The sequence below is a fragment of the Notolepis coatsorum genome (assembly GCF_963971535.1).
Source record: "Notolepis coatsorum genome assembly, chromosome: 9".
Lineage (NCBI taxonomy): Eukaryota > Metazoa > Chordata > Actinopteri > Aulopiformes > Paralepididae > Notolepis > Notolepis coatsorum.
Window position 1 is genome coordinate 65,688,075 of NC_140173.1, and position 27,197 is coordinate 65,715,271.

At 41.4% G+C, this 27,197-nt stretch overlaps 1 protein-coding gene across 4 annotated transcripts in view; it reads right to left on the reverse strand.

Moving 5' to 3' along the window:
- Window positions 1-27,197, reverse strand: part of cul9 (cullin 9) — a 288,372-nt gene that overhangs the window by 218,179 nt on the left and 42,996 nt on the right. For all 4 annotated transcript variants that reach the window (XM_084320985.1, XM_084320984.1, XM_084320983.1 and 1 more), the window contains exon 2: window positions 19,228-19,911. In XM_084320985.1, coding sequence (XP_084177111.1) covers window positions 19,228-19,906 — 679 coding nt within the window. In that variant the 5' untranslated portion in view covers window positions 19,907-19,911. The remainder of the gene's footprint in view (window positions 1-19,227; window positions 19,912-27,197) is intronic.

The following is a 27,197-nucleotide window of genomic DNA, read 5'->3' on the forward strand; positions in this document are numbered from 1 at the left end:
CATAGGGGATGCCCCGATCGATCGGCCACCGATCGTTATCGGCCGATAATCAGTATAAATATGCGATTGGTGAATTCCGATAGTCATATTCGCCGATCACGGAAACCGATCAAGTGGAGATCTCACTCGCTGTCTGTCTGAGACGCACAGGACCTGCAAACTGCCGCTGCTCCCTAGCCCCGCCCGCACCCGTGTACAGTTTGTAAACACAGAGGACTGAGAGGCGGCTCCTCTGCTCGAGTCTATAGTGCATTCGACCTGAGCTAACGTTAGCTACCTAGCTATCGTTACTGTTTAAACAAAATTACCCAGTCAACTATTCACTTTTAGTAGGCATTGTCTAACGGTATTTAGCCGGCTAGCTACTGATAGCTCCGGATATAAACAAATGCTCCAGCAAGTCTAGTAGTCCATGTTGATACCTCCGTTAGCTTGTGTTAGCTTGCGTTAGCTGACGTTAGTTCACAGTTCAAAACGAAATGTCCGATTGAACTAAATAGTTGTCTTAACGTCATCTAGCCGGCTAGCAGTAGCTACAGATAGCTCCTGATATCAATGTCTTATACCATTGATTCAATGCACATTCGAGCTGAGGGCTTGCTGAATGTGATATGACCAAAGCACAGTAGTAACGTTATACCAATAGGGTCCAGCTGCAGCGCCGGAGAATCCTTTTTGGAGCTGGAGGCTACTAGAGTACACAGACAGTGGCGCTGTTTGCAGATAGCGAGCATTTTGACTTGTTGCGTGGTGGGCGGCGATGTCTCGCAGATAATACAAGTACAAGTCTAATTATATAATATATATATTTTATAAAAAAAAATTATATAAAATAATTTTTAATTTCTTTTTAATCAAACACGATCGGTATCGGATCGGTATCGGCCGATATGGCTCACGACGATCGGTGATCGGTATCGGTGGCAAAAAACGTGATCGGGGCATCCCTAATCGTCATCACATGATACTAAAGGTCATGGCAGGTTCTGTACTGACGAGCTCTTCTCTCCTCTAGGGATGGGTACCTTTCACATTTGAACCGATACGGTACCGGTACCTGTGAATCGATACCGGTACCCAACGGTACCTTTTTTCGGTACTTTAGTCTAAAAAAAATTATTTAGTCGTGAAAAAAGAAATCCTAACTTCAAATAACTACAATTTCGACCGTTTTCGGCTTGCCATTGCTCCAACTGCTTTGTTGTTGAATCAAGTCAAATCCTAGGTAAGCATATATTGTGCGTGTGAACGTTGACATGAAAAGAAAAAAGGTAAAAAAAAGTTTTTTTTTCTTTTTCTCTGTATTTCACTTGAATCGATACTCTGTAGTACCGACGTGTTTCGGTTCGGTACCTCAAAAGAACCGAATTCGGTACCCATCCCTACTCTCCTCCTAACCACCGTCTCTCAAGCTTCCTCTTCTTCATTCCATCATTGCAACACTCATGTAAAGAGACGTTAACTGTTGAACATTCTCACTTGCTAATCTGGTGAACTGGCACTGTACACACGTAAAGTGATGTTCGTTTTCATGACATCATCCGAATGCGATGTTGTGAAAACTCTCCAGCTGTGAGCTGTGCTGACAAGAGATCACTGTGATGGAGCAGAAACTGTCTGTTCTATGTAGTTTAGTACTGTGTGAGCACCGAGCCGCCACATCATACATTTGGGCAAATATAGTGATGCACCGATGTGAAAATTGTGGGCGATACCGATAACCGATATTAATATTGCTGTTCTGGCCGATACCGATATTTACCGATGTCGATATCTCTGTATAGAAAACACTTTATGATAATCAAATAAAGAGCTATTTTCCAAAACGCATTTTTATTTTTTACTTTTGGAACTTATTTTCAGAAATGACTGATATTTTGAAACTATTTAAGGCCAAAACATGTAAAAAAAAAAAAAATTATAATAATAATTATTTAAATATCGGACCGATACCGATGTGTAAAAAAAAACTGCCATATCGGCCGATATTATATCGGCGGCCGATATATCGTGCATCACTAGGCAAATATGATAGATTATCTTCCCCATGGGAAAATAAGCAGCCTTGAGATTTTGATGAGTGGACTACAAATACAATATTCAGAAGGACTTCATTATTTATATATCATATATATAAATATATTATTTATATATATCTGCTGAGGTATAGAACATTTATTTATTTAATCATTAGATTATATATATATATATATATATATATATATATATATATATATATATATATATATATATATATATATATATATATTTTTTTTTAATAAAGCCTCAAATGATCTCAAGCCCTGCCCTTTCCTTGATCCTCCAAGCACAACTGTTGCTTCCCGTTTCCTGACAAACACGTTAACACGGATCCATAATAAGTTGTGGGATATATACATCGCCCAGCTAAGCATGAGTCATGTTCAGGTACCCACTTCGATGACGTTATGCTGTTCTGTTATTTTGGCAACCTGGGCAGTTGCGTAAGTAGACTCTCTGTGCACTTGTTTATAGAGACCAGCTTCCTCCTAAATGTTTTATTTTCAAAAGGTACCAAAGGAAGTAAAGTGAAGTAAAGTGCCCTCTGGATGTCATTTATTCATGACTCAGACTGAGCACATTTACAGAGAAGTGGCCACTGCAGGTTCCAGGGAACTGATAAAACTCAGTTTGGGCAGGGCGGTCAGGTGGCGTAGCGGAGATTGCGTTCGTCACCAAACGCGGGAGACACTGGATTCTTGCCTCTCGCCTGTTCGAATCCAGCTCACAGCTCCGGCGTTGTCACCAGCTTGGCTGGCCGTTCACACCAATACAATTGGCAGTATTAGAGGGTGGGAAAGCTGGCGGGGTGGGTCCGGGTCGTTGTAAACAGCGACTCCTACAGTTCGGTCGGGGTGCCTGCTCAGCGCGGATAGGATCTAAGGGGGGGTAGTGTGATCCTTCCACACGTTACACCCTCTCAGTGAGAGTCCGCGCTGCCAGGTGAAAAGAAGAGGTTGATTGGCTAGACGTGTGTCGGAGGAAGCACGTGATAGCCTCCACTCTCCCAGACCGACTGTGGGGGGTAAGTGCGCAGCGACCAAGAAGGGGATTGGGAATTGGCATAACGACTAACATTGGGATGGGAGAAAATCGGAGGAAAAAGGAGAAAAAAAAGAAAAAAAAAGAAAACTCAAGTTTGGGCACTTGATTACTTACCACCTGCTCCACTAGTGACATGAAAGCTTAGCTTATTGCTCTTATTTGGCCGACATGGACTGAGAAGAGAGAAATATCTTTTGGTAAAATAAAATGGTAAATTTATATAGTGCTTTTATCCAAAGCGTTTAAAAAAAATGCTGTTCCTCACATTCGCCAGGACCAAAAACAATGGCTAATTTAATATAATGATAGTGAAAAATGCAGCACCGCTGCGGGTGCATACACATGATGCACTCGCAAATGGGGGACCCTGATGTAAACAAGACAAACGTCTTTCTCTGGTCTGCATCCCCTTAACAATTGTGTGTATTGAGCCATACTGTATTGTACCCATTCTGCAATCTGTTAAATAAAGTTTTCATTCATTCATGAACAACAGATCAGCTGTTGCAGATCACCGCAGCGAGTGCATATACACATGAACAGCAGATCAGAATGCATGAAAACACGACTCACCATAACTGCCCTGGGCTTGTTTCAGTGCTCCAAAATCCCTGCTAATGTTTGAAACATGTCAAATATCCACTCGCCGCCCTCCAATTCCAGATTGGCGTTGAATGCAGCTACTTTATCTGCCAACTTGAACACAGTTGTCATCATTGCCTCGTTTGCTATCTTGTCGCCACATATTATGCAGAGAGGACCTCGGCACGCAAGAATCACCGACCTGTTGCGATAAACCCATATTTTAAGTATGACTCCTGTTTATTAACACTTTCAGTGCCCAGCAGGGGGCGCACATTTAGTGCTTGAATGCCCACAATCCACTTCAATGTTAGCATTAATATCGCCTAATCTATGTTTAAATGTGTCTAATCTCCCCGTCGCTTATCAATGACTCATTTTCCAGTCAACATTGTTGAAGCGGATTGTTTTTTTATCGATTAATTTCCGTTTTATAGCATTTTGAAAAGCCCTCGTTTTCACGAAAAAAATAAAGATTCCATGATAATCGCCCTGTACTGTAATATTCTAGAACGGTCATTTTTCGGCCTATTTATGAATCGTTTTCAAATAAACGCTAGATTATCGATAGTATATGTGTACGTGTGCACGCTGGTGCGCGAGCTGAAAATCGATTCTCTCAGTTCCTGATCGCTCTTACAGTCAAACAGCCATATCACATTATAGGGGAAAAGCTTATATCTCCGTGAAAACAGGTCAGATTATCCTAAGACTGGTAAAAATAGATTCATTACCCGAGATCAGATGGTATCCAAATGGATTATTCCAATTCCTGATCGCCATTCCAAAAATCAATCCTTTTATTGATCCCACGCGTATACTGTAAAACACATATTACACGCTGTGCTGAGGGTCCAGAATGAATCTGATCGGCTCCGGTTACATGCGTGACAAGTAAAATGTGGATTCCGGACTTTTTTTTTTCTCATCCATTTTCATTGAGTCCAATCCAAAATGGTGCATTATCATCTGGGAGACGATAGGGGGCGCTTTTTTCACATCTGAGCGCCTGGCGGGGCAGGTATACCAACGGTAGACTCGGTTGATGAAATATGAATTCAGATCGCTAATAAAAAAAATAAAACAAGAATTCTCGTGATGGGCATTCAACCCGCGGGCTGATAACCCGAGATATCTCGTGATGGGCATTCAAAGTGTTCAAAGAAGCTTTATGTGTCTTGGAGGTCGTAGGCTCCTCTTCTGGCTCCTCAGTTGGTATTTCCCTGTTGCAAAGAAGCTATCCAAAGACGTTTCTTTTTTTACACATTTTGGCTAACGTTAGTCGCTCTCATCCCGAACGCGGAAGTGAAAGTGCGTTAGGGGAAATATACACGCGGCCCGGTGGGACTATCCCAATTGGCTATAGTGACAGACATAGATATGATGAATAGATACAGCTTCACAAAGACACTCTGGCATCACGAGTGAATATTTCCCGCGTGTAAAATAAATACCATATTCTCAAAATAATGACGGGCCAGAAATGATTGCTGGCGGGCCAATGACGGCCCGCGGGCCGCCTATTGCCGACCCCTGAGTTAGGGGTTATGCTCAAGGACACTTTGACATGGTGCCCGGAAGGAACAGGAATCGATCAGGGAACCTTCCGATTACCAGACGACTGCTCTACCTCCTGAGCCACTGTCGCCAACGCTTGAGCGTCAAACACGTAATACGTTTTTAGATCCTTTGATCTTTTTCCTTTGATCCCCGTTCTAAACATCCCTGGCTCGTTTGCCTACGTTGGAATTGCAATGCCGATCGAATCTCACCAGGTGGCAGTATCGCCTACCTTTTGAACTCTGATAGAAAGGGATCAAAAGAGACAATGAATGAACTGGACTATCAAGACTCGCACTGAGGGGGAGGAGCTCTTGCAAAGCAATCGCTAGCAGATCTGCTCGCCTCAAAACCTATAGTGTCCCATAAACACATGTAATTACATATAAACGAGTACAGTTGTTCCGATACCAGTATCGGAAATGCCTCCGATACAGCCTAAAATTCTGGTATCGGCACGTACGCTTCAATTCTATGCTCCGATCCAGGGCTTGACATAAACTTTTTGGCTCACTAACCACTGTGGCTAGTGGTTTTCCAAAGTCACTAGCCACTCAGCATTTTCACCAGCCAAAAATCACCACACTAAATAATTTTTTCATCAATACGTTCCCATTTTATAGTATCATGTTCCACCATGAATGCATCGTTTCTGATTATTGATTACCAATAACGGCATTCGTTATTGTAGCATCATACACTGATCGGCTGGTTGGCAGGGTTTCCCATTAATGACCTAGACTGTGGCGGCCCGCCAGTCTAATTAGTCCCGCCACAGTTGTATAATGAACCAATTTTTTTTTTTTTAATTTACTATTTTAATATTAAGTTTGCCAATAGGGATGTATCAGTAGTATTGGCAGTGGTAGTAGTCGTAATAGTAATCCACTCAGCGTTTCCGTTAGCCGGTAATTACCGGTATTAGACCGGCAAAATCTGTTGAAGTCCGACATATTTAATCTCTCCGGTCTTAATGTCCGGTGAAAATAATTCCCTCTAAGCACAATTTGATTATTTGAATTGTATTAAAATAGGCTAAAATTAAATAGCCTATGCGATGAACGAAACAATCATTACATTTGTTTCATCGTTGCTTCTAATAATGACAACGACGTTGTCAGCGAGAGCTTAGTGCTGGGTTTGCGAGTGCATGTGCAGCTGCCGAGCCGGAGCTGCAGCGGCACAGTGCAGTACTCCAATTCAGCCATTGGCAATTCAGCTGTTGGGTGGGGGGCGCTGCTGAGCGGTCCCCAGATAGAGCCAAAAAACTGCTGAATCTGCTGCTCTGCATCGACATACTCTCGCAAATAAGTCATTGGGAGGTGGAGAGAGTCGTCACGCAAACCCACGATAATGTTGCCGTCTCTCTCTGCCAAATTTCTCAGTTCTTCGCTTGATATAATTAATACAAATGTCCAATATAACGGAATTCGTTAGCTCATAAAAATGTGATTATAACAGACTGCTGTTTATTAATGTCGGGCGACTGCCCACAGACACCTATTTGATTTAAAGTCGGCAGCAGCACGGAGTCTCTGGACTTATTTTATTTGGAATATAATGACTGTATACGCAAAAGTAGCCTAGTTTTAAGTAAAAATATTATAAATCTACATGCCTTGATGATGTCATTCTTTTGTTTTGTTGTCATTCTTTTGCCTATCAATTGTTTTTAAGCTCAATAAACTCTGACCGGAATTTCTCTCATTTGACCAGTAGATTGAAATCTACCGGACACTGAGGCCGGCAAAAAAAAATTCTAACGGAAACCCTGAATCCACTATATTTTTAAATGTTCTAAAAAATAAACCAGTTCAACACAGGTAACTACTTTTGCTTCATTTCTTTGATGGCTCAAATGTATGCTCTAGTCCAGTGGTTCCCAAACCTCTCCTCGAGAAACCCCAGCCGTTCCATGCATTTGTTAAATTCCACCACCAGCACACCTGATTCAACTAATAAAGGGCTAGTTAAGTTGAATCAGGTGTGCTGGTGGTGGAATTTAACAAATACATTGAACGGCTGGGGTGCTTCGAGGAGAGGATTGGAAAGCAAAGCACTAGTCTAGTCGATTTTGTGTTTTGAGCACAAAGTTCATCATAGATCTAGCCTCTTTATTTTGCTCTCAAAGTGCACCAGATTGATGCATTTAACTTTAAAATGTACAAAAAAAACAAAAAAAACAGGGGGGCATGCCCCCGGACCCCCCTAGAGGGTTGGAGGTTCACCCCCCATAGTCTCTGAAAATCCTGTGGGAAACAGTGGGTTGGCTAATGCCAACAAGGCCTGATCAACATGAAATCTACATGAAATCGTTTTTACCTGTGGCCAGTTGGATCCCAAAAAGGATTTCCCAGTTATTGATCGCCATCTGGTAGATCGATATGTCCATTGGCTGATGCTATATTCCTTTATGGCATACTGAATTTGGCGTCGCAAAAGGTATTCCATGCGATCTGATGAAGGCATAGCTTCAGGCTAATAGACAAAGTAGGCCTGAATGGAAAAAATTAACATCCGGTCTGAAAACAAGGATTACTCCATTCTCGAGACAGCACCACTACCAGGATCTGGCCGGTAATGCACTTTTCCGAATTGTTGTGAGAGTTGTAGTATTATGTAGTATCACTTGGATTTACTTAATTATTGCCGATTCCTTTTGTAGACTACAATGTTTTTTTTTCATAGAAAAAAAGCCACTAGCCACTGTGGCGGGTAGAATGACGGAGTTACCCGCCACAGACGAATTCTACCCGCATTTGGCGGGTGGCGGGTGTTAATGTCAAGCCCTGCTCCGATCCCATATGATGTAATTTATCAACAACACGTGCGGTATCCTCCTGCTGAGAGTGAGCATTATAAAACAAACGTGTTTTTAATCGACCGTGAATTAAAGTGTCAATGTCGTTTGTCATTTTAACAGCAGATACTTTCTTAAATGATTCGCGGGGAGAGGGGGGGGGGGGGGATGGAGTGCCACGACATCACTGGCTTCGGCTGACAGGGAAGGCCTTGGCTTTGGACAGCCAGGCCACACGACCACCGAGCGGGGTGACAGGAGCGAGATCGTTAGAATAATGTATTTAGTTCCTTCTAAGGCTTTTCAAGTACAATACAGAACCGTTTTCCATCTGGTACAAAAATGTTGTTTATGAAATAAACAAAGTTTTCCAAGAAAGGTACCACGTCTGCCAGTGTCAAATTCTTATGATTACGGATTGCATTAAGGGGGATGACACAGTTGTACAACGAGTATGAGAAGGTCGACTTCGGAGAGAGAAAGATAAACACAACGCAGAAACTTCACGAACACAGATGACGAGTTGATACTGGCTGATTACAGAAACATCTAACAGTCCCGACAGAGCGGTGTGACGGGGAGCTCTGATGTGTTCGCTTGCTGGTGTTATTATCATTAGCTGAAAAGCTAGTTTTAGCTTAACGTTACCTTGGCTAAAGTTGGGGCTATTCATAATCCAGCAATAATGGCTGCAGACCTGCAAGCAAAGTACAGCAAGTTGGCACAGGAGTATTCCAAGGTAAATCACTTTTTCCCCAGTAACATTACATTGTCTTTCCATCTAGCTCACTTTAACTGGCTAACTTAAGTGTCGTCACTGACCGACCTCTTGCACACAGGCACGCAATTAATGACATGTTGCCGGACCGCCATACCGGTGACAATGTTTAGCTTTTAGTGCCAAAGGATAGGAGTCTCAAAAGAGAATGTTGAATATTTATCGTGCATCAAAAATCACAACATACACCTGTCTCGTTACTAGCTAACTGAACCGGTGCCGACAGGATAGCTATAACGTCCGTGCGGAACCAATGTCTCAACAACAGTTCCTTGGGTGAATTATGTCTAATCACCACAAGCTAGTCATAGTTTTCCCATGTGTTTTGCCATACAACATGGCAAATGCCCTAACTCATTGAGCACAGTTGTCAATTAATGATACTAATCTATACAATCACCTGTTGTTGAATAAATACCATTACTTTCTAGTTATTACTAAAAACCTATATGTAAAACAGTATCAGTAGCTGTAAAAATATATATATAATCTATATATAAAATCTACTGGATAGCTTTGACCTAACACAACATATAACAAATGCAACTCACAAGCTTGGAAATACATTAGACTTAGTTATAACAACAACTGGGCTAAGCATAACAAATGTCTCAATAACTGAATTACCTGTCTCCGACCATCACTGTATATTTTTTTGATACTCAAATAACCCTTACTAAAAAAAAAAAAAAAAATCATAGTTAAAAAGAGGCTCCTAAACGACAAGGCTGAATCAAAGTTCATTAATCTTATCAGATTACATGAACCACACAATCATGACAGCTCTCTAAATGAAATGGTAGAAAATCTCAATGATGCACTGTCATCTGTATTAGATTCTGTCGCCCCACTAAAAATGAAGAAAAAAACCAGAGCCTCGCCCTGGCTGAACTATAATGCTGTCAACAAAGAAAAAAGGAAATGTCGTGCAGCAGAGCGAAAATGGAGAAAAACAAAAACCACCACATGCTGTGATATATACAAAGATGCTTTAACTGCTTATAATAAAACCATCCGCTTAGCAAGGAAAGACTACTTCTCTAAAATCATTACAGAAAATGCTGGAAACTCCAGTATCCTTTTTTCCACTATTAACCTACTACTCAACACTGCCCCTACACCTCCTCAGTCATCAACGGTTAAGTGTGAAGAACTTGCACTATTCTTTAACAACAAAATAACCTTGATCAGGGCCAGCATTACTCATGATGGAAATAAAGCTGATTGCAGCAAACCGTGCAATGTAACCATGAGAAGTTTCACATGCATCACATTAGATGTACTCTGCAAAACTGTCTCAGAATGTAACTCCTCCACCTCAGACATTGACCCTATGCCTACAGCTTTCTTCAAACGGGTGTTTAATAGTGTTTCAAGCCCTGTGCTAGATATCATAAACACTTCCCTTAGAACTGGTATTTTCCCAGATGCCTTTAAAACAGCAGTTGTAAAGCCATTACTAAAAAAACCTAACTTGGATAGTAATGAAATGGCAAATTATCGTCCAATATCCAACCTACCATTCATTAGCAAAGTACTTGAAAAGATAGTTTCAGTTCAAATAAATTCCTTTCTTGAAGAAAACAACATCTTAGAAGAGGGCGGCTACGTGGCGTAGTGGGCAAGGCGCTCGCCACGAATGCGGAGACGCTGGGCTCGCCTGTTCGAACCCAGCGCTCCACATTGCTTTCAGTTTAGCTGGTCGTTCATACTAATACACATTGGCCGTATTAGGGGGTGGGAAACTGATGGGTGGGGATCGGGCGTTGTGGACAGCGACTCCTACAGGTCGGTTGGTGCGCCTGCGCAGTAGAATCAGGAAGTGTCGGGGGCAGCGTGAGCCTCCCACGCGTTACTCCTTGTCACTGAGAGATCGAGCTGCGCAGGTGAAAAGATGCGACTGCTGTTACCTCAAGTACCGGAGGGGACTTGTGCTATGTATGACTTAGTCCACATTGCAGCCGGCTTGTGGGAGGCAAGAAACAGCGTTCGTGACAGGGGAGGGTTGAATTGGATGATACGAAATTGGGATGGGAGAAAATATAGAAAATGGGAGAAAAAGTGGATAAAAAAAAAAAAACATCTTAGAAGAATTTCAGTCGGGATTCAGAAAATATCATAGCACTGAAACTGCCCTCACCAAAATAATCAGTGACCTCAGGCTAAACTCTGACGAGAATAAGATCTCCATCCTTGTCCTGCTAGATCTCAGTGCAGCATTTGATACAATCGATCACGATATTCTAATCGATCGTCTTGAAAACCTTGTCGGTTTCTCAGAACATGTACTAAGCTGGTTCAAAACATACATCAGAGGGAGGAAATTCTATGTTAGACTAGGAGAGCACATGTCTGATATATACGACAACAACTATGGAGTTGCACAAGGGAGTTGCTTAGGTCCTTTACTCTTCTCCCTTTACATGTTACCGCTGGGTGATATCATCAGAGAACATAATGTAGATTTCCATAGCTATGCGGATGATACACAACTGTACATATCTGCTGAACCAAATGATACAGCGATCAGCTCCATTACAGACTGCTTACTGGCAATAAATAAATGGATGAGTAAGAACTTCCTGAAACTAAATGAGAACAAAACTGAAATTCTAATTATCTGCCCCAAAACTAAAAAAGAAACGTTAATAAAGAACCTAGGAGGACTAACCCCTTGGATCAAATCTGAGGTCACTAGTCTCGGGGTTATCATAGATTCAGAACTGAACTTCAATTCTCATATTAGCAAAGTAACGAAAACATCGTTCTTCCATCTCAGAAATATAGCAAAAGTACGACCATTTATTAATCAGAACGATGCTGAGAAGCTAATTCATGCATTCATATCTAGCCGGTTAGACTACTGTAATGCACTTTTCACAGGTCTCCCTAAGAAAACCACAGAGAGGCTTCAGCTAATCCAAAACTCTGCAGTCCAACTGCTAACTAGAACCAAAAGGAGAGAGCACATTAGTCCAGTCTTAGCTGCTTTACACTGGCCTCCTGTAACATTTAGAATTGACTTTAAGGTCCTTCTCCTTACATACAAAGCTCTAAATGGACAGGGACCTAGCTACATCACCAACACTCTAATAAATTACACGCCAGCAAGAACACTGCGATCATCGGCTGCTGGACTACTAGAGGCTCCCAGAAACAGTCAAAAGAGGATCGGTAATGCAGCCTTTATCAACTATGCCCCAAAACTGTGGAACAAACTACCCCAAAACATCAGGGAAGCCAACTCGCTAGACATCTTCAAAAGACAGCTTAAAACCTATCTATTTGCTCAGGCATTTCAATTACTTACCTGCACTATTCTTACCCTGCCTACTTTACTATGCTAATTTTATCTTATTTTACACTGCCTATCAAATTCATGTGTCGGTTATCACACTTTTTACTTCTTACTAGGGGTGCACCGATATGAAAATTGGCCACCGATACCGATACCGATTGTTCAACTAACACAATCGGCCGATACCGATACCGATAATTGTGGCAAAAAATAAGTATTTTTAATTTTTAATATTTTTTTTAATATTTTTTTTTTATTTTTTTAATGAAACTACTGTATATTTGTATGTGTGTTTGTATTTGTAGGCCTCTTTACTTATTTAAAAAAGGAAACATCAAGAAATATGTTTATGGTATCACTGATCCCTCTCCCAGTATCGTCTGGCGGCCTGCAGAGGGATACTATTTTCTCAACCAGAGCTTTCAACCAATGCAATGGAACCATTCTGGCGGCCTGCAGCGGGATACTATTCTCTCAACCAGAGCTTTCAACCAATGCAATGGAACCATTTTGATTGACAGTCGATTCGGCCAATTACGCCACACCGCTAGCACCCACCTCCTGCTTACCACCAAGCGTTTATTCATTTTTCTACTTCGGGGCATGCCGCCATTGATGATCTGCTTGCGAGAATGCGAGTCAAACTCAGAACCACAACAAGCTAATACGTTAGCTGCCCGGCAGTGCCCGCCGACCAGCGCGCTCCACAGGATGGCCAAACGAGACACAATGATTTTACTGCAACAAATGTTATAATAAAACAAAGCCTTTCTATACATTTGTCTGGTTGAAAACTTTATTAACAGATTGCAGAATGTGTAGTTGTGTACGGAATGAGCAACGGAATGTAACCGAGCTATGCACGGCTTGCTTGCTATCTTCGGGTAAATACTATGCTGATGTAATTGAACGTGTAACTAACTATAATAACGTTAATGCCACAAAACGAATGTTTGTGTCATTTTAACAGCAGATACTTTCTTAAATGCCATCCTCCCGACAGAGCGGTGTTGATGGGGAGCTCTGATGGATTCGCTTGGTTGTGTTATTACTATGCATTGAACAGCTAACCGAAAGCTAGGGTTAACTAATGTTAAAGGTTTAGCCATAACGTTACGTTGGCTAAAGTTGGGGCTATTCTTAATCCAGTAATAATGGCTGCAGACCTGCAAGCAAAGTACAGCAAGTTGGCAAAGGAGTATTCCAACGTAAATCACATTTTCACCAGTAACGTTAGTCTTCTGCCTCCCGGCTATGAACGGACTCGGAGTAATGCCTTGCTGCTATGGGTAATAATAATATGCTGATGTTATTGTCCGTGTAACACTAACTATATAACGTTAATGCCACAAAACGAATGCCTTGTTAATCATAAATAGTAACTTTGATGCAGTAGCTTGTGTGTGTGTGGGGGGGACGGCGGGCGTTGTGCAGGTGGGTCGCGAGTGAACTTTTTTTTTTTTTGCCTTTTGACGCTACACAAATGGATGGTTAGTTATCGGCGACTGCTATCGGCACATTTGAGCTTATCGGCCGATAGGCCGATAGCAGTCAACAAGGCACTTATCGGCCGATACCGATACCCGACCGATATATCGGTGCACCCCTACTTCTTACTGATGACTATTTTTAAACTGAATCATTTTAAACAATTTTTCACACTTTTTACTGTAACCTTGCTATTTACATTTTTTACTGTTGTTGTATGTCCGTTCTATTTTATAATTTTTAGACTATTTTTAAACTTAATCATTTTAAACTACTTTATTATTTGTATTACTGAATAGAGAGCCTATTAGGATGCTAGATCCTAATGTGAAACACTGTGATTTACCATACCCTGCCTATCAAATTCATGGGTCGGTTATTGCACTTTTTACTTCTTACTGAAACACTGTGATTATTTGTATTACTGAATAGAGAGCCTATTAGGATGCTAGATCCTAATGTGAAACACTGTGATTTACCATACCTTGCTATGCTCGCTCATGCCTGTATTTTTTATGTCTGTTCTATTTTATAATTTTTAGACTATTTTTTAAACTGAATAATTTTAAACTATTTTTATTATTTGTGTTACTGAAAACTGTAAGCGGAGAGCCTATTGGGATGCTAGATCCTAATGTGAAACACTGATTTGCCATACCTTGCTACCTGTCTATCTTTTTATGCCCGCTTATTCCTATTTTTTTTACTGTTGTGAAGCACTTTGAACTGCAACCTCTGTATGAAAAGTGCTATACAAATAAAGTTATTATTATATATATATATATATATATATATATATTTTTTTTTTTTTTTTTTTTTTTTTAAGAAGTATGCACTGGTATCGGATCAGTACTCAGTATCGGCCAATACCCAAAGCTCAGGTATCGGAATCGGTATCGAGAAGGAAAAAAGGGTATCAGAACATCTCTAATAAACATGGCATATGAACAAAGGAATATCAAAATAAGAAGACCGTTCTCACATCCAATACTTCTCAGTGTCCAGAAAGATCTCAAAGTCTGGATTACAGTAGCATGGCCATCTTGGTCTATGTAATTTGTTAAGTAATTGGTAAAGTATATTATTATATACTTATTGTTATGTGTCTTGTAAGCCCATATGGGCTGGGCATACATCTGTATGTAAGACACGAAAATAAAAAAATATCAAATCAAATCAAATCAAAGCAAAGACATATTTAATCTTTCTGTAAGCCATATCCATCCAGTCCATTGGGAAATAAGTCAGGCGTTCATCATCTGAGGAGTTAACAATACAATCATGTTAACACTGATCCTCACTGGTTTCTTCTTACAATGACTACTGTGCCGGAACCTCCCACTGCTGCAGAGGAAATTACACATGTGTGTGTGTGTGTGTGTGTGTGTGTGTGTGTGTGTGTGCACTAAAAACCCTATATATAAAACCAGACGAATCTTTCGCCATTGAACCTTCGCTCCACCAACACAAACCGCCTCCTCCCCCCAGGACCAAGCTCCACACCATGGGCGACTGGGCCTTCTGCTCAGCTGCTCCTCGCCTGTGGAATGCCCTCACTGTGCTACCTCAGAGCACCACAGACCACTGCTTCCTAGGGATGCCTCCCGAAACCCGGTTCTAAACGGGAACTGGTACTAAATTAGAAAAAAACTGAGTATTAATAAGCTCCGACGTTATCGGTTTTGCTATCGGTACTCGAGAAATTATGGATTTTTTTTTGTTGAGGAATTTAAACGTTGCAAACTAATCTTGTTGGCCGTTTTCTATATCTCTCCTCCCTCGGTCTCTCTCTGCCTGCGCGAGGAGCGGGCTGTGCTGTGCTCTTACACACACACTCACTCTCACACACACACACGGGTGCTTCAGAACATTTCTCAAGTTGTAGGCTACAGTACAGACAGCTCTGCTCTCATCATGGCGGACAGAACCAAACGTTCAAAAGTCTGGGTCTATTTAATTAAAGTCGATGCTGACAACGCTCGTTGCCACAAGTGCAACAAGACATTTGCCAGTAATGTACTCGTCAATGTGGCTGGCGGGGAGCTAACGTTATTAGCCTCCGGTAGTAGAGTAATGGCCGACATTCCGGAAGTAAAAAAAACAAATGAGAGCTTCCGATTGGTGGTAAGAACAGCAGAGGTGGGTGCAAGCGGTGTGACATAATTGGCAGAATCAACTGTCAATCAAAATAGTATTGTATGACTCCGACATGGTGGAATACCATAAACATATTTCTTGATGTTTACTTTTTTTTAAGTAAGTAAAGAGGCCTATGTTCATATCAGTGAGCACAATTTGTAACACAAAAAGAGATGTGTAGCCTATTTATTTAATATTTTATTTATTCATTTTATTATTATTTTATTTGTTGCCATGCAACTGTTTGTTTGAACTTGTTGTTAATTATAAAAAGTCTATAATTCAGACACATTTAAAACATTGCTGCTGCTGTTGAAGAAATAATATTTATTTATATTTATATAGTTATATAAAAGAATAATAAAGCAATGTCGATTCTGTTCTTAACCCTTTAATCGCTGTTGACGCTGAAACACGTCATTCCCCACCATGCTCATTCTGCCGTTGACGCTGGACAGCGTCTTTGATATAAATATTTCAAAAATCTGTGATCGAAATCATATTTCTCCCCCGGAGACATGAGATGTACTGGTGAGCCCCTATCAACTCTAACGGTTCAAGAGCGCCATCTGGTGGCTGATCGGCCTGATCGCCCAGGGAAGAAACAGGAAGTGGAAGCTGGTGCTCATTTCAATTTGGTCCGATCACTCTCTATAGGTCCCGGGACTCGATCTCGACACAATGGATAGCGATCCGTTGCCAATAACTCGATAAACAACATGATTTGGACGTATATACTATTATACAACCTGGAAATGGATCGGGTATTTCTACATCCCATAATAGAAAAAATTCTGTTCCACGCTCATCTCCCAACGGCGAGAGGAAGCTACGAGTTTCAGCGTTATTTTTTAATGTCTTCTATACTAACTGCTCTAATGATCATATCACCCACAATAGATGAATGATATAACGTTGCCCACGGAATTATAAACGACCCCCCGCCCATCCGGTCAACATCAGATCATACGTAGTAACTTCTAGAAGTACGTGCAGTTGAAATGTTTTATCTCGCGCCGATTGCTATCAAACTGTATACAATCATCAATATAATGCATTTAGGGCTATAAATCACGTTCTGGAGAAAGCTGCAGAAAACGATAAAAACATACTTATACTTTAGACCGTATTTTAGTATGAATATGTGAATGAAAAAGTATAACGTTGCTACACCCTGAACAATAGATATAGGACTTTGAATGGGCCATGGTAATGTAAATTTAGCAATACAATTTAAAAAGTTATAGCCCTGCAAAGAAGGGGAACTTCTCCATGTTAAATAGGGCTGGCGAGGGATGGTAAATTATGAATTTAACCCCGGCGATCAAAGTGTTAATAAAAAAAGAATTCTTGCAAAATAATCAAAAATAACCGATAAAGAGTATCGATAAAGTACAGAACCATTAAGCAGTATCGATAAGAGTAGTAGTATCGATAAAATCCTAACGATACCCATCCCTACTGCTTCCTTTAAAAGAGGACTAAAAACGTACCTCTTCACAAAAGCCTTTTCTTTAACCTTTTTATACATGCCTTGTGTGTTTTATCCATTTTTTCTATGTTTTTATGCCTTGTCTTTTTAATTGCCTATGTTTTTAAAGCCTATGTTTTTACCCTCTACATAGGTTTCCAAATGTAGAGTGCACTACCTGTGTTTCCCACAGGATTTTGTGAGACTGTGGTGGGTGAACCTCAGCCCCTCTAGGGGGGTCCGGGGTCATGCCCCCCTGGACATTTTTTTTATTTATTTTTACATTTTAAAGTTAAATGCATCAATCTGGTGCACTTTGAGAGCAAAATAAAGAGGCTAGATCTATGATGAACTTTGTGCTCAAAACACAAAATAGACTAGAGCTTCCCAATCCTCTCCTCGAAGCACCCCAGCCGTTCAATGTATTTGTTAAATTACACCACCAGCACACCTGATTCAACTTAACTAGCCCTTTATTAGTTGAATCAGGTGTGCTGGTGGTGGAATTTAACAAATACATGGAACGGCTGGGGTGCCTTGAGGAGAGGTTTGGGAACCACTGGACTAGAGCATACATTTGAGCCATCAAAGAAATTAAGCAAAAGTGGTTACCTGTTGAACTGGTTTCTTTTTTTTAGAAAATGAAAATAAAAATATATACTGGATTACTATTACGACTACTACCAATACTACTGATACATCCCTATTGGCAAACTTTATATAAAAAAAAACAGTAAAAAAAGAAAAAGGTAATTAACACTTTGGTTGCCTTGGGTTAAATTAATGATATACCATAGATTGCCAGCGCTATTTGTCTATGGAGAAAGTCCCCTTCTTTGCAGGGCTATAACTTTTTAAATTCTATTGCTACATTGCCATTATTAGGGCCCATTCAAAGTCCTATATGTATTGTTCATTGTGTAGCAACGTTAAACTTTTTCATTCACATATTCATAGTAAAGTATGGTCTAATGTATAAGTATGTTTTCATCTCTTTCTGCAGCTTTCTCCAGAACGTGATATATAGCCCCAAATGCATTATATTGATGATGAAATACAGTTTGATGGCAATCAGCGCGATATAAAAAATTCCAACTAGACGTACTTCTAGAAGTTACTACACGTCATCTGATGTTGACCGGATGGGCGAGGGGGCGTTTATAATTCCGTGGGCAGCGTTATACCAATCATCTAATGTGGGTCAAATGTTGATAATAGCAGTTAGTATCTAAGACGGTAACGTTACACGCTAAAACTCACCCCAGTCTCCGCGCGCCGTTGGGCGATCATCGTCGAGTAGAAATTTTATCATTATGGGATATATTTTTACCCGGTCCATCTCCAGCTTGTATAATGGTATATACGTCCAAATCATGTTGTTTATCGAGTTATTGCCAATCGATCACCGTGTAGCGTGACGAGCCAGAGTCCCATGAACCATAGCGAGCGCCCGGAAGTACTACGGTCGTCATGACAACCTCTATTCAATATCCTGTGTGGCGATTGCGCCGATCGGCCACCAGATGGCGCTCCTGAACCGCCAGAGAGCTCAGTGGGTCCTGCTGGTGGATCTCAGGCCAGCGGAGGGGGAATATGAATCCGATCGCAGATTTTTGAAATATTGATATAAGGACGCTGTACAGCGTCCCCCGGCAACTTTAGCATGGCCAGCAAAGACGTGAAAAGACGTGTCCCGGCAGTCAAAGTGTTAATGGGAAACACTGGCACTACAAATTGAATGTATTATTATTATTATTATTATTATTATTATTATTATGGACTCAACACTGCAGCACCCAAGTTTCAACACTGTTTGATGAACATTGTTACTCAGCTGAAAGAGTTGTTGTACAGTTCCTGCTGACCTGTCGTACAGAACTTGTAAGTCGCTTTGGATAAAAGCGCTCAGCTAAATGTCAAAATGTAAATATGTGGGACTGTGTAATTATGTTTCCTCGGAAATCTGACTTCTAGCCAGAAGAAAGTCCACAAAACAACAGTAAAAGGCGACCGTTAGATGTCGGTACCTGCGTCGTGGGAGGCCAGTGCCCGGAGCATCTTCCCTGCGCTGCGGCGGGTCTGTCTCTCCTTGTTGCACAGCAGCTCCATCAGCAGGTCCAGAGCGCCGGTCTCCTTGAAGACACCCACCAGGGAGCCGATGCTGGCGTAGGCGCTCAGCACGTGGATGGTGTGCGTGATGCTGATGGCCAGGTCGCTCTTCTTGGCCATCTGCTTGCGCGCACGCCGCACCAGGTTCTTCACGTCGTCCTTCATGTCCGACAGCTCCACCTCGTCGAAGGTGACGTCCGGGGGGAACTCTGCGCTCGACCTCTGACCCCCGTCGTCCTCCTCCTGCGGCTGCAGGGGCCGCTGGGTGTCTGCCTTGCGCTTGCCGAGCAGCGTGGGGCAGTTGGCGTACACGTCCTCCGTGGACATCCACATCAGGATGTTCTCGGTCTTGCTCTCGCCCGACGTCGAGCCCCCGGAGCCGCTGCCGCTCCCCGAGCCGCCGCCCCCCCCGACGCCCGTGTCGTTGGCCCCCCCCCCGGACCCGGTGCCGTCGTCCAGCGTGAGCAGGCTCCAGCGGATCAGGTACTCCGTCTGGCCGTCGTGGGTGCGGCGCTGCCGGATCAGCTCCTCTGGGTAGGCCTGGAGCTGGGGGCCCAGCTGGACAAGCAGGTTCCCATTGCGGCGTTCGCCCACCATGGTAGCTGTGGAGAGGAGAGGAGAGGAGACACTTTACATCCACACTGGGAAACTGTTAAAATGCTGATAAAACAGTTTGCCTATACACAACTTTGGCAGGTAGTCAAATAACACTCAAATGCAATTTAGCCACGAGAACTGCGAGAGTGGCTCATCACGGTCAGATATTTTGACGTTGTTTCCTGCGGGACAGATTTGCATTCCCTCATCACATTATTGGACACACGCCTGGCAATTGAACACCATGCAATCATTGTTACTCAGCAGAGTTGTACCCTTCCTGATGACTTGTCGTACAGAACTTGTAAGTCGCTTTGGATAAAAGCGTCAGCTAAATGACTAAATGTAAATGGATTCATAGCTTGATAGCGTCTAAATCCTCTATTGTCCGTGTGGTACCGTCTTTATATCCATCTATGGGGGGTACTACCGAGTCGAGTAGGTACCGTGCAGAACCTGGAAAAGCGGCATAAGAGAATACTTCATAATGTTTCATGCAATTCAAAAGTAAATATATATGATGATGCACAGACACCTTTACAGTGTTTTGTTTACCAGTAGGATATTATAACATTGCTGATAATAAAAATCATAAGTCTAAGCGATCAAGTCTCCCGTGATTTTATATTACTATATATTTTAAAAGTATAGGCAGACCATTTGTTACAGGATTATTATTTTCTCACAGTAGTGTGTGTGTATTTTTGGCTAATGTGGATAGAAAACAGTACTGTGCAAAAGTCTTAGGCACCCAAGAGTTTTTATATAAATAGTCTTAGATGTTAATAAATTTTTTCTGTATTAGTGCGTCAGTAGAATACTTTTAGATTTTTAGAAATGTTTAATTAAATTATTTTTGAAAGCATCTTCATGGTTTAATGCACACATATGTTGCAGGTAGAGATGTTCCGATACCATTTTTTCCTTTCCGATCCGATACCTAAGCGTTGGGTATCGGCCGATACCGATACCAGTGCATACATTAAAAAAATAAAAATAAAATTATATAAATTATAAAACTTTTTTTTTTTAATACAGCTACTGTTTTATATATACTGTTTTTTAGTAATAACTATAAAGTAATGGTATTTATTCAACAACAGGTGATTGTATAGATTAGTATTAGTATTGAAAACTATCTCAATGAGTTCACCCACGGAAAGGTTGTTGGCACATTAGTTCCACACGGACATTATTCATTGCTGCACTTGCTTCCACAAGAAGGCTCCGTTTAGTACCAGAGGCTCTGTTGTTTGCACAATAAATATTCAACATTCTCTTTTGAGACTCCGCCTCAGACTCTTATCATTTGGCACTAAAAGTTAAACATTGTCACCGATATGACTGTCCGCAACATGTTATTAATTGTGTACGTGACGTGCAATTGTGCAATGACGACGTTAACGTTAGCTAGCATGAGCTACCGGTATATGGAAAGACTGTAACGTTACTGGTGACATTGTGATTTAACTTGGAATACTCCTTTGCCAACTTGCTGTACTTTGCTTGCAGGTCTGCAGCCATTATTGCTGGATTATGAATAGCCCCAACTTTAGCCAAGGTAACGTTAAAGCTAGCTTTCGGTTAGCTGTTCAATGCTAATAAACACCAGCCACCAAGCGAACTCATCAGAGCTCCCCGTCAACCGCGCTCTGTCGGGACGATGGCATTTTAAGAAAGTATCTGCTCTGCTGTTAAAATGACAAATGGCAATTGACACTTTAATTCACGGTCGATTAAGCACACGTTTGTTTTATAATGCTCACTCTGCGAGTAGGGTATATCTGCAGAGCCACAGAGCCTAGAGCCATATGAAATCCGTTTTATTATTTTCCAAATTCCATTTTATTTTTCCCCAAATTCCATTTTTTCCGTTTTAATATTTCAGAATTCTGTATTTAGCTTTTTATGCTCATTTTACCATCAGAAATAGTGTCTAATAAGTGGGAATGAATAAATGTCCACAATTGAATAAGATATAACAGTCCATTTAATGTTTTTAAGTGCTGCAACTCAGAAATAGTTAAATTTTACACAATATTTTTCAATTAATATTGTGACAAAATAAAAATACATATTTCAAGTGTAAACAATATATACAGCTAGCTACTACTGACATTATCACAATGACAATGTCAGTAACCTAGCTATATCTATTATATTGTGATGAAATATAGTAATGCATAATTTAGGCACCTTTAGTTTAGTTTATTTCGTTTATAAAGGACAGTGTATAATGACAATCGTTTGCATTAAACAAATGGATGGGTGCACTAGATTTAGCAAGAAGCTATCATTTCCATCTATAGTCCTATGTACTGTAACGTTTCATAGCTATTTAAGTTTATTTAGATTATAAAGGGCAGTGTATAATGACAATCGTTTGCATTAAACAAATGGATGAGTGCACTAGATTTAGCAAGAAGCTATCATTTCCATCTATAGTCCTATGTACTGTAACGTTTCATAGCTATTTAAGTTTATTTAGATTATAAAGGGCAGTGTATAATGACAATCGTTTGCATTAAACAAATGGATGGGTGCACCAGATTTAGCTAGAACTTCTAGAAGCTATCATTTCCATCTATAGTCCTATAACGTTATAGCTATTTAAGTGTATTTAGTTTATAAAGGGCAGTGTATAATGACAATCGTTTGCATTAAACAAATGGATGGGTGCACTAGATTTAGCTAGACGCTATCAATGTCATGTCCGTTATAGCTATTTAATCACAATAGTGTCGCAAGTGTTTTTGCGGGTCCAGTCCACGGAACGTTGACAGAATTAGCAAAACACCTTATCACCGGAGGCATAAAAGTCATTAGGATACTGTTCTGCTCTGAATTGAGGGCGTATTGTGGAATTGTTTAGCTTCTTGACGATGTTAACACTGAAGCAGCCAGACGCTTGAGCACCGCGGCTGTGTTGTGTGTAACACGCTGTAGCGTCCCCGCCTCCCCGGTCGCGTGTGCACCAAACGTTCCACCCAAAAACGAAATTTCAGTCCAGATTAGGCCAAATTCTGCAATATTCCACGTTTTGCAGTTCATTCCATTTTTATTGGTTAATTCCACGATTCCGTCCGCGATTCCGTGAACGCGGATTTCATATGGCTCTAACAGAGCCCAACGTCCGCAGTGTTGTTGATAAATTACGTCATATGGTATCGGAGCGCAACATTAGAGGGTATTCGCCGATACCGATACCAGCATTTTAGGCAGTATCGGCGGGATTTCCGATACTGGTATCGGTATCGGAACAACTCTAGTTGCAGGGACTATTTTAATCATCATGTTGGTGTGACCAGGGCACGAAATTTACTTTTTGACTCACCGGCCAGTGGCGGGTAGATTCTCATCTACCCGCCAAGCATATTTCTTACCAGCCTTTTTTTTTTTAATAAAATATATATATTATATAATCATACTCGTAGTTGTATTATCTGCGAGACATCACCACCACGCAACAAGTCAAAATGCTCGCTATTTGCAAACAGCTCCACTGTCTGTGTGTATACTCGAGTAGCCTCCAGCTCCAGCAAGGATTCTCCGGTGCTGCAGCTGGCCCCTATACTCTACATTCAGCATGCAAGGATTCTCCGGCGCTGCAGCTGGACCCTATTCAACATGCCCTCATGCGATGGAAGCCAGGGGCTCGAATACGCATGTTATAAGACATTGATATCAGGAGCTATCTGTAGCTACTGCTAGATAACGTTAAGACAACGCCTCAGTGCACTCTGAGATTCTCGCGAATATAAAGTGCGGTACAAATTGAATCTATTAATTATTATTATTATTATTAGTGAACGATTTAGTTTACTGGGACATTTCGTAGTGACTAGTGAGCTAACGTGAGCTAACGTGAGCTACCTAGCCAACAGAGGTATTATGCACTAGAGTCTAGACTATTGCTGGAGCATTTGTTGATATCAAGAGCTATCAGTAGCTAGCCGGCTGGATAACGTTACACAATGCCTCATGTATTAAACTAAAAGTGAATAGTTGACTGGGTCATTTTGTAACGGTAGCTAACGTTAGCTCACGGAGGTCCCACTGACTAGACTAACGTCACGGTGACTGTCCAAGGCAATAGCCTCGGTTTACATCATGAGGGCAGGAGGAGTAGGAGGAGCAGTGCGCTGCATGTCTGTGCTGAGACAGCGAGTGAGAACTCCGCTAAGAATTGAATCATGATTTTCGATCGGTTTTCACATGACTATTTGATTGCCCGCCACATGGCGGACAGACCTCTCAGTCTCACTCGCCAAATGTAAAATCTGCCCGCCAATGGCGCTTGGCGGGCTCCAATTTCGTGCCATGGGTTAAATCAAGCATTTTTAAGTGCTTTAGAGGAAATGTCAAAATAACGTGATGTACATCGTGTATCGTGACATAGCCAAAAAATATCGTGATATCATTTAATCAAATCAAATTTATTTATAAGGCCCGACAACACACGTTAATGTCTCCATGGGCCGGACACGTCTTCTTTAAACAAGTCAAGAAGAAACATAACAATAAGTCAAGAACACCATAGGTCCAACAAATTTAAAATAAATGCAAATAAATAATAGAATGCAAGCACTCCGACATACCCCACGCGAAGATAAGGAAAAACTCACTAAAACCTAACAATAGGGAAAAAATGCTCCACAGGCAGTGTGGAGGAGAGAAACCTTAGAAGGGCCATTCAAGGGGGGATCTCCCTTCTTAGATGTCGGCGATAGTAGTGTTGCAGACTAACAGTTGGTTTAGAGGCCATATCGCCCAGGCCTAACTCACTCACACACACACAGCAGAGTTGACTGCTCACACACACACAGCAGAGTTGACTGCTCACACACACACAGCAGAGTTGACTGCTCACACACACACAGCAGAGTTGACTGCTCACACACCCAGCAGAGTTGACTGCTCACACACACACACACAGCAGAGTTGACTGCTCACACACACACACACAGCAGAGTTGACTGCTCACACACACAGCAGAGTTGACTGCTCACACACACACAGCAGAGTTGACTGCTCACACACCCAGCAGAGTTGACTGCTCACATACACAGCAGAGTTGACTGCTCACACACACACACAGCAGAGTTGACTGCTCACACACACAGCAGAGTTGACTGCTCACACACCCAGCAGAGTTTACTGCTCACTAGGGCTGTTTTAAATACTTCGAAGCTTCGTTCGATGGCACAAGCTTCGAACATTAAAAAATAATCGAAGTTTATATTAAAAAAAAATCTTTTACTTCGATGTGTGTGTGTGTGTGTGTGTGTGTGTGTGTGTGTGTGTGTGTCAGCGTTTCCGTTAGCCGGTAATTACCGGTATTTTACCGGCAAAATCTGTTTAAGTCCGACATATTTTATCTCTCCGGTCTTAATGTCCGGTGAAAATAATTCCCTGAGTCTAAGCACAATTTGATTATTTGAATTGTATTAAAATAGGCTAAAATTAAATAGCCTATGCGATGAACGAAACGATCATTACATTTGTTTCCTCGTTGCTTCTAATAATGACAACGACGTTGTCGGCGAGAGCTTAGTGCTGGTTGTGCGGACTTTTCTGAAGCTGTAGAGCCGCAGTACCAGCAGTACAATGCAATATTCCAGCAGTACTCCAATTCAGCCATTTTCAGCCAATGTTGGGTGGGGGGCGCTGTTGTGCGGTTCCCAGAAAAGAGCCAATAACAGCTGAACAGCTTCTCTGCAGCGCCATACTCTTTGCAAATAAGTCGTTGCGAGGTGGAGAGAGTCGTCACGCAAACCCACGATAATGTTGCCGTTTCTCTGCTTTCTCAGTTCTTCGCTTGATATAATTAATACAAATGTCCAATATAACGGAATTCGTTAGCTCATAAAAATGTGATTATAACAGACTGCTGTTTAGTGTCGGACCGACTGCGTATCGGTCTATTTTATTTCAAGTCAGCAGCAGCACGGAGTATCGAGGGACTTATTTTATTTGGAATATATTAATGACTGTATACGTGAAGTTGAACATTATGATATGTGTGACGTGTCTGATACAACGAGGTGAAGCGATGTCGACTCGAGATTCATTTGGGGGTGCGTGTGACAGAGCTGCTGCAGCGGGAGCTTGATGCTGGTAGCGTATCGCACTAACTTGAGAGGCGAGAGATAGTAATTTGATTCTGCAAATCAATTTCTCATTCTTCGCTTGATGTAATTAATACACATGTCCAATTATAACGGAATTCGTTAGCTCATAAAAATGTGATTATAATAGACTGCTGTTTAAAACTCTGACCGGAATATCTCGAATATGTCCGGTGATAGAAATCTTGCAGGACACTCAGACCGGCACGAATATGTTCTAACGGAAACGCTGGTGTGTGTGTGTGTGTGCGCGCGCGCGCGGGCCATTGGGTGGGGCCGGGGGACAAATACACTGGAGGAAAGTAACCCAGCTCAGCACTAGGGATGGGTATCGTTAGGATTTTATCGATACTACTACTCTTATCGATACTGCTTAACGGTTCGGTACTTTATCGATACTCTTATCGGTTCTTTTTGGTTCTTTTTTTGCAAGAAAAAAAGACAATTAATTAAGAACAGAATCAACATTGCTTTATTATTTATAAATACAACTTTATAAATAAGTATTATAAATAAATATAATTTCTTCAGCAACAGCAGCAGCAATGTTCTTTTATATAACTTTATAAATAAATATAATAAATGAATATAATTTCTTCAGCAACAGCAGCAACAATGTTTTAAATGTGTCTGACTCTGAATTATAGACTTTTTATAATAAACAACAAATGCAAAAGGCTAACAGAACTGTGACACTCGTTCACCCTATCCTCTGTCATCCTTCCTCTAGCTGCTAGGGTGAAAGGACTTTGGGTGGTGGAGGGAGGTAGAGGGAAGATGTGTGGTGGCCCTGGGCTCACTGGCCTGGGACACATTGGTGGCTGACGCCTCAGCTTGACGATCTATAAAAAGTTTAGATTGTAGTATTTGTAGCTAAACAATTATTTTGTTTATTAGCCTATTTGTAATAATTCGTTATTAGCCTAGGAAACTCCGTATCTTGGCTTACCGGCGGCAGTGGACGTGGATGCAGATGGAACACTGCGCGCAAGGCAGTCGAATACGCGCATTTCTGCACACTAATATCATGTTTTGCCAACAGATGTTTTGATAAATTGCTCGTATTGCCACCCTTACTGGCAAATGTTTTGTTGCACTTGTGGCAACGTGCGTTGTATATCCATACTTTCTTTAGAACGCTTCGCTTTATCCGCCATCACGAG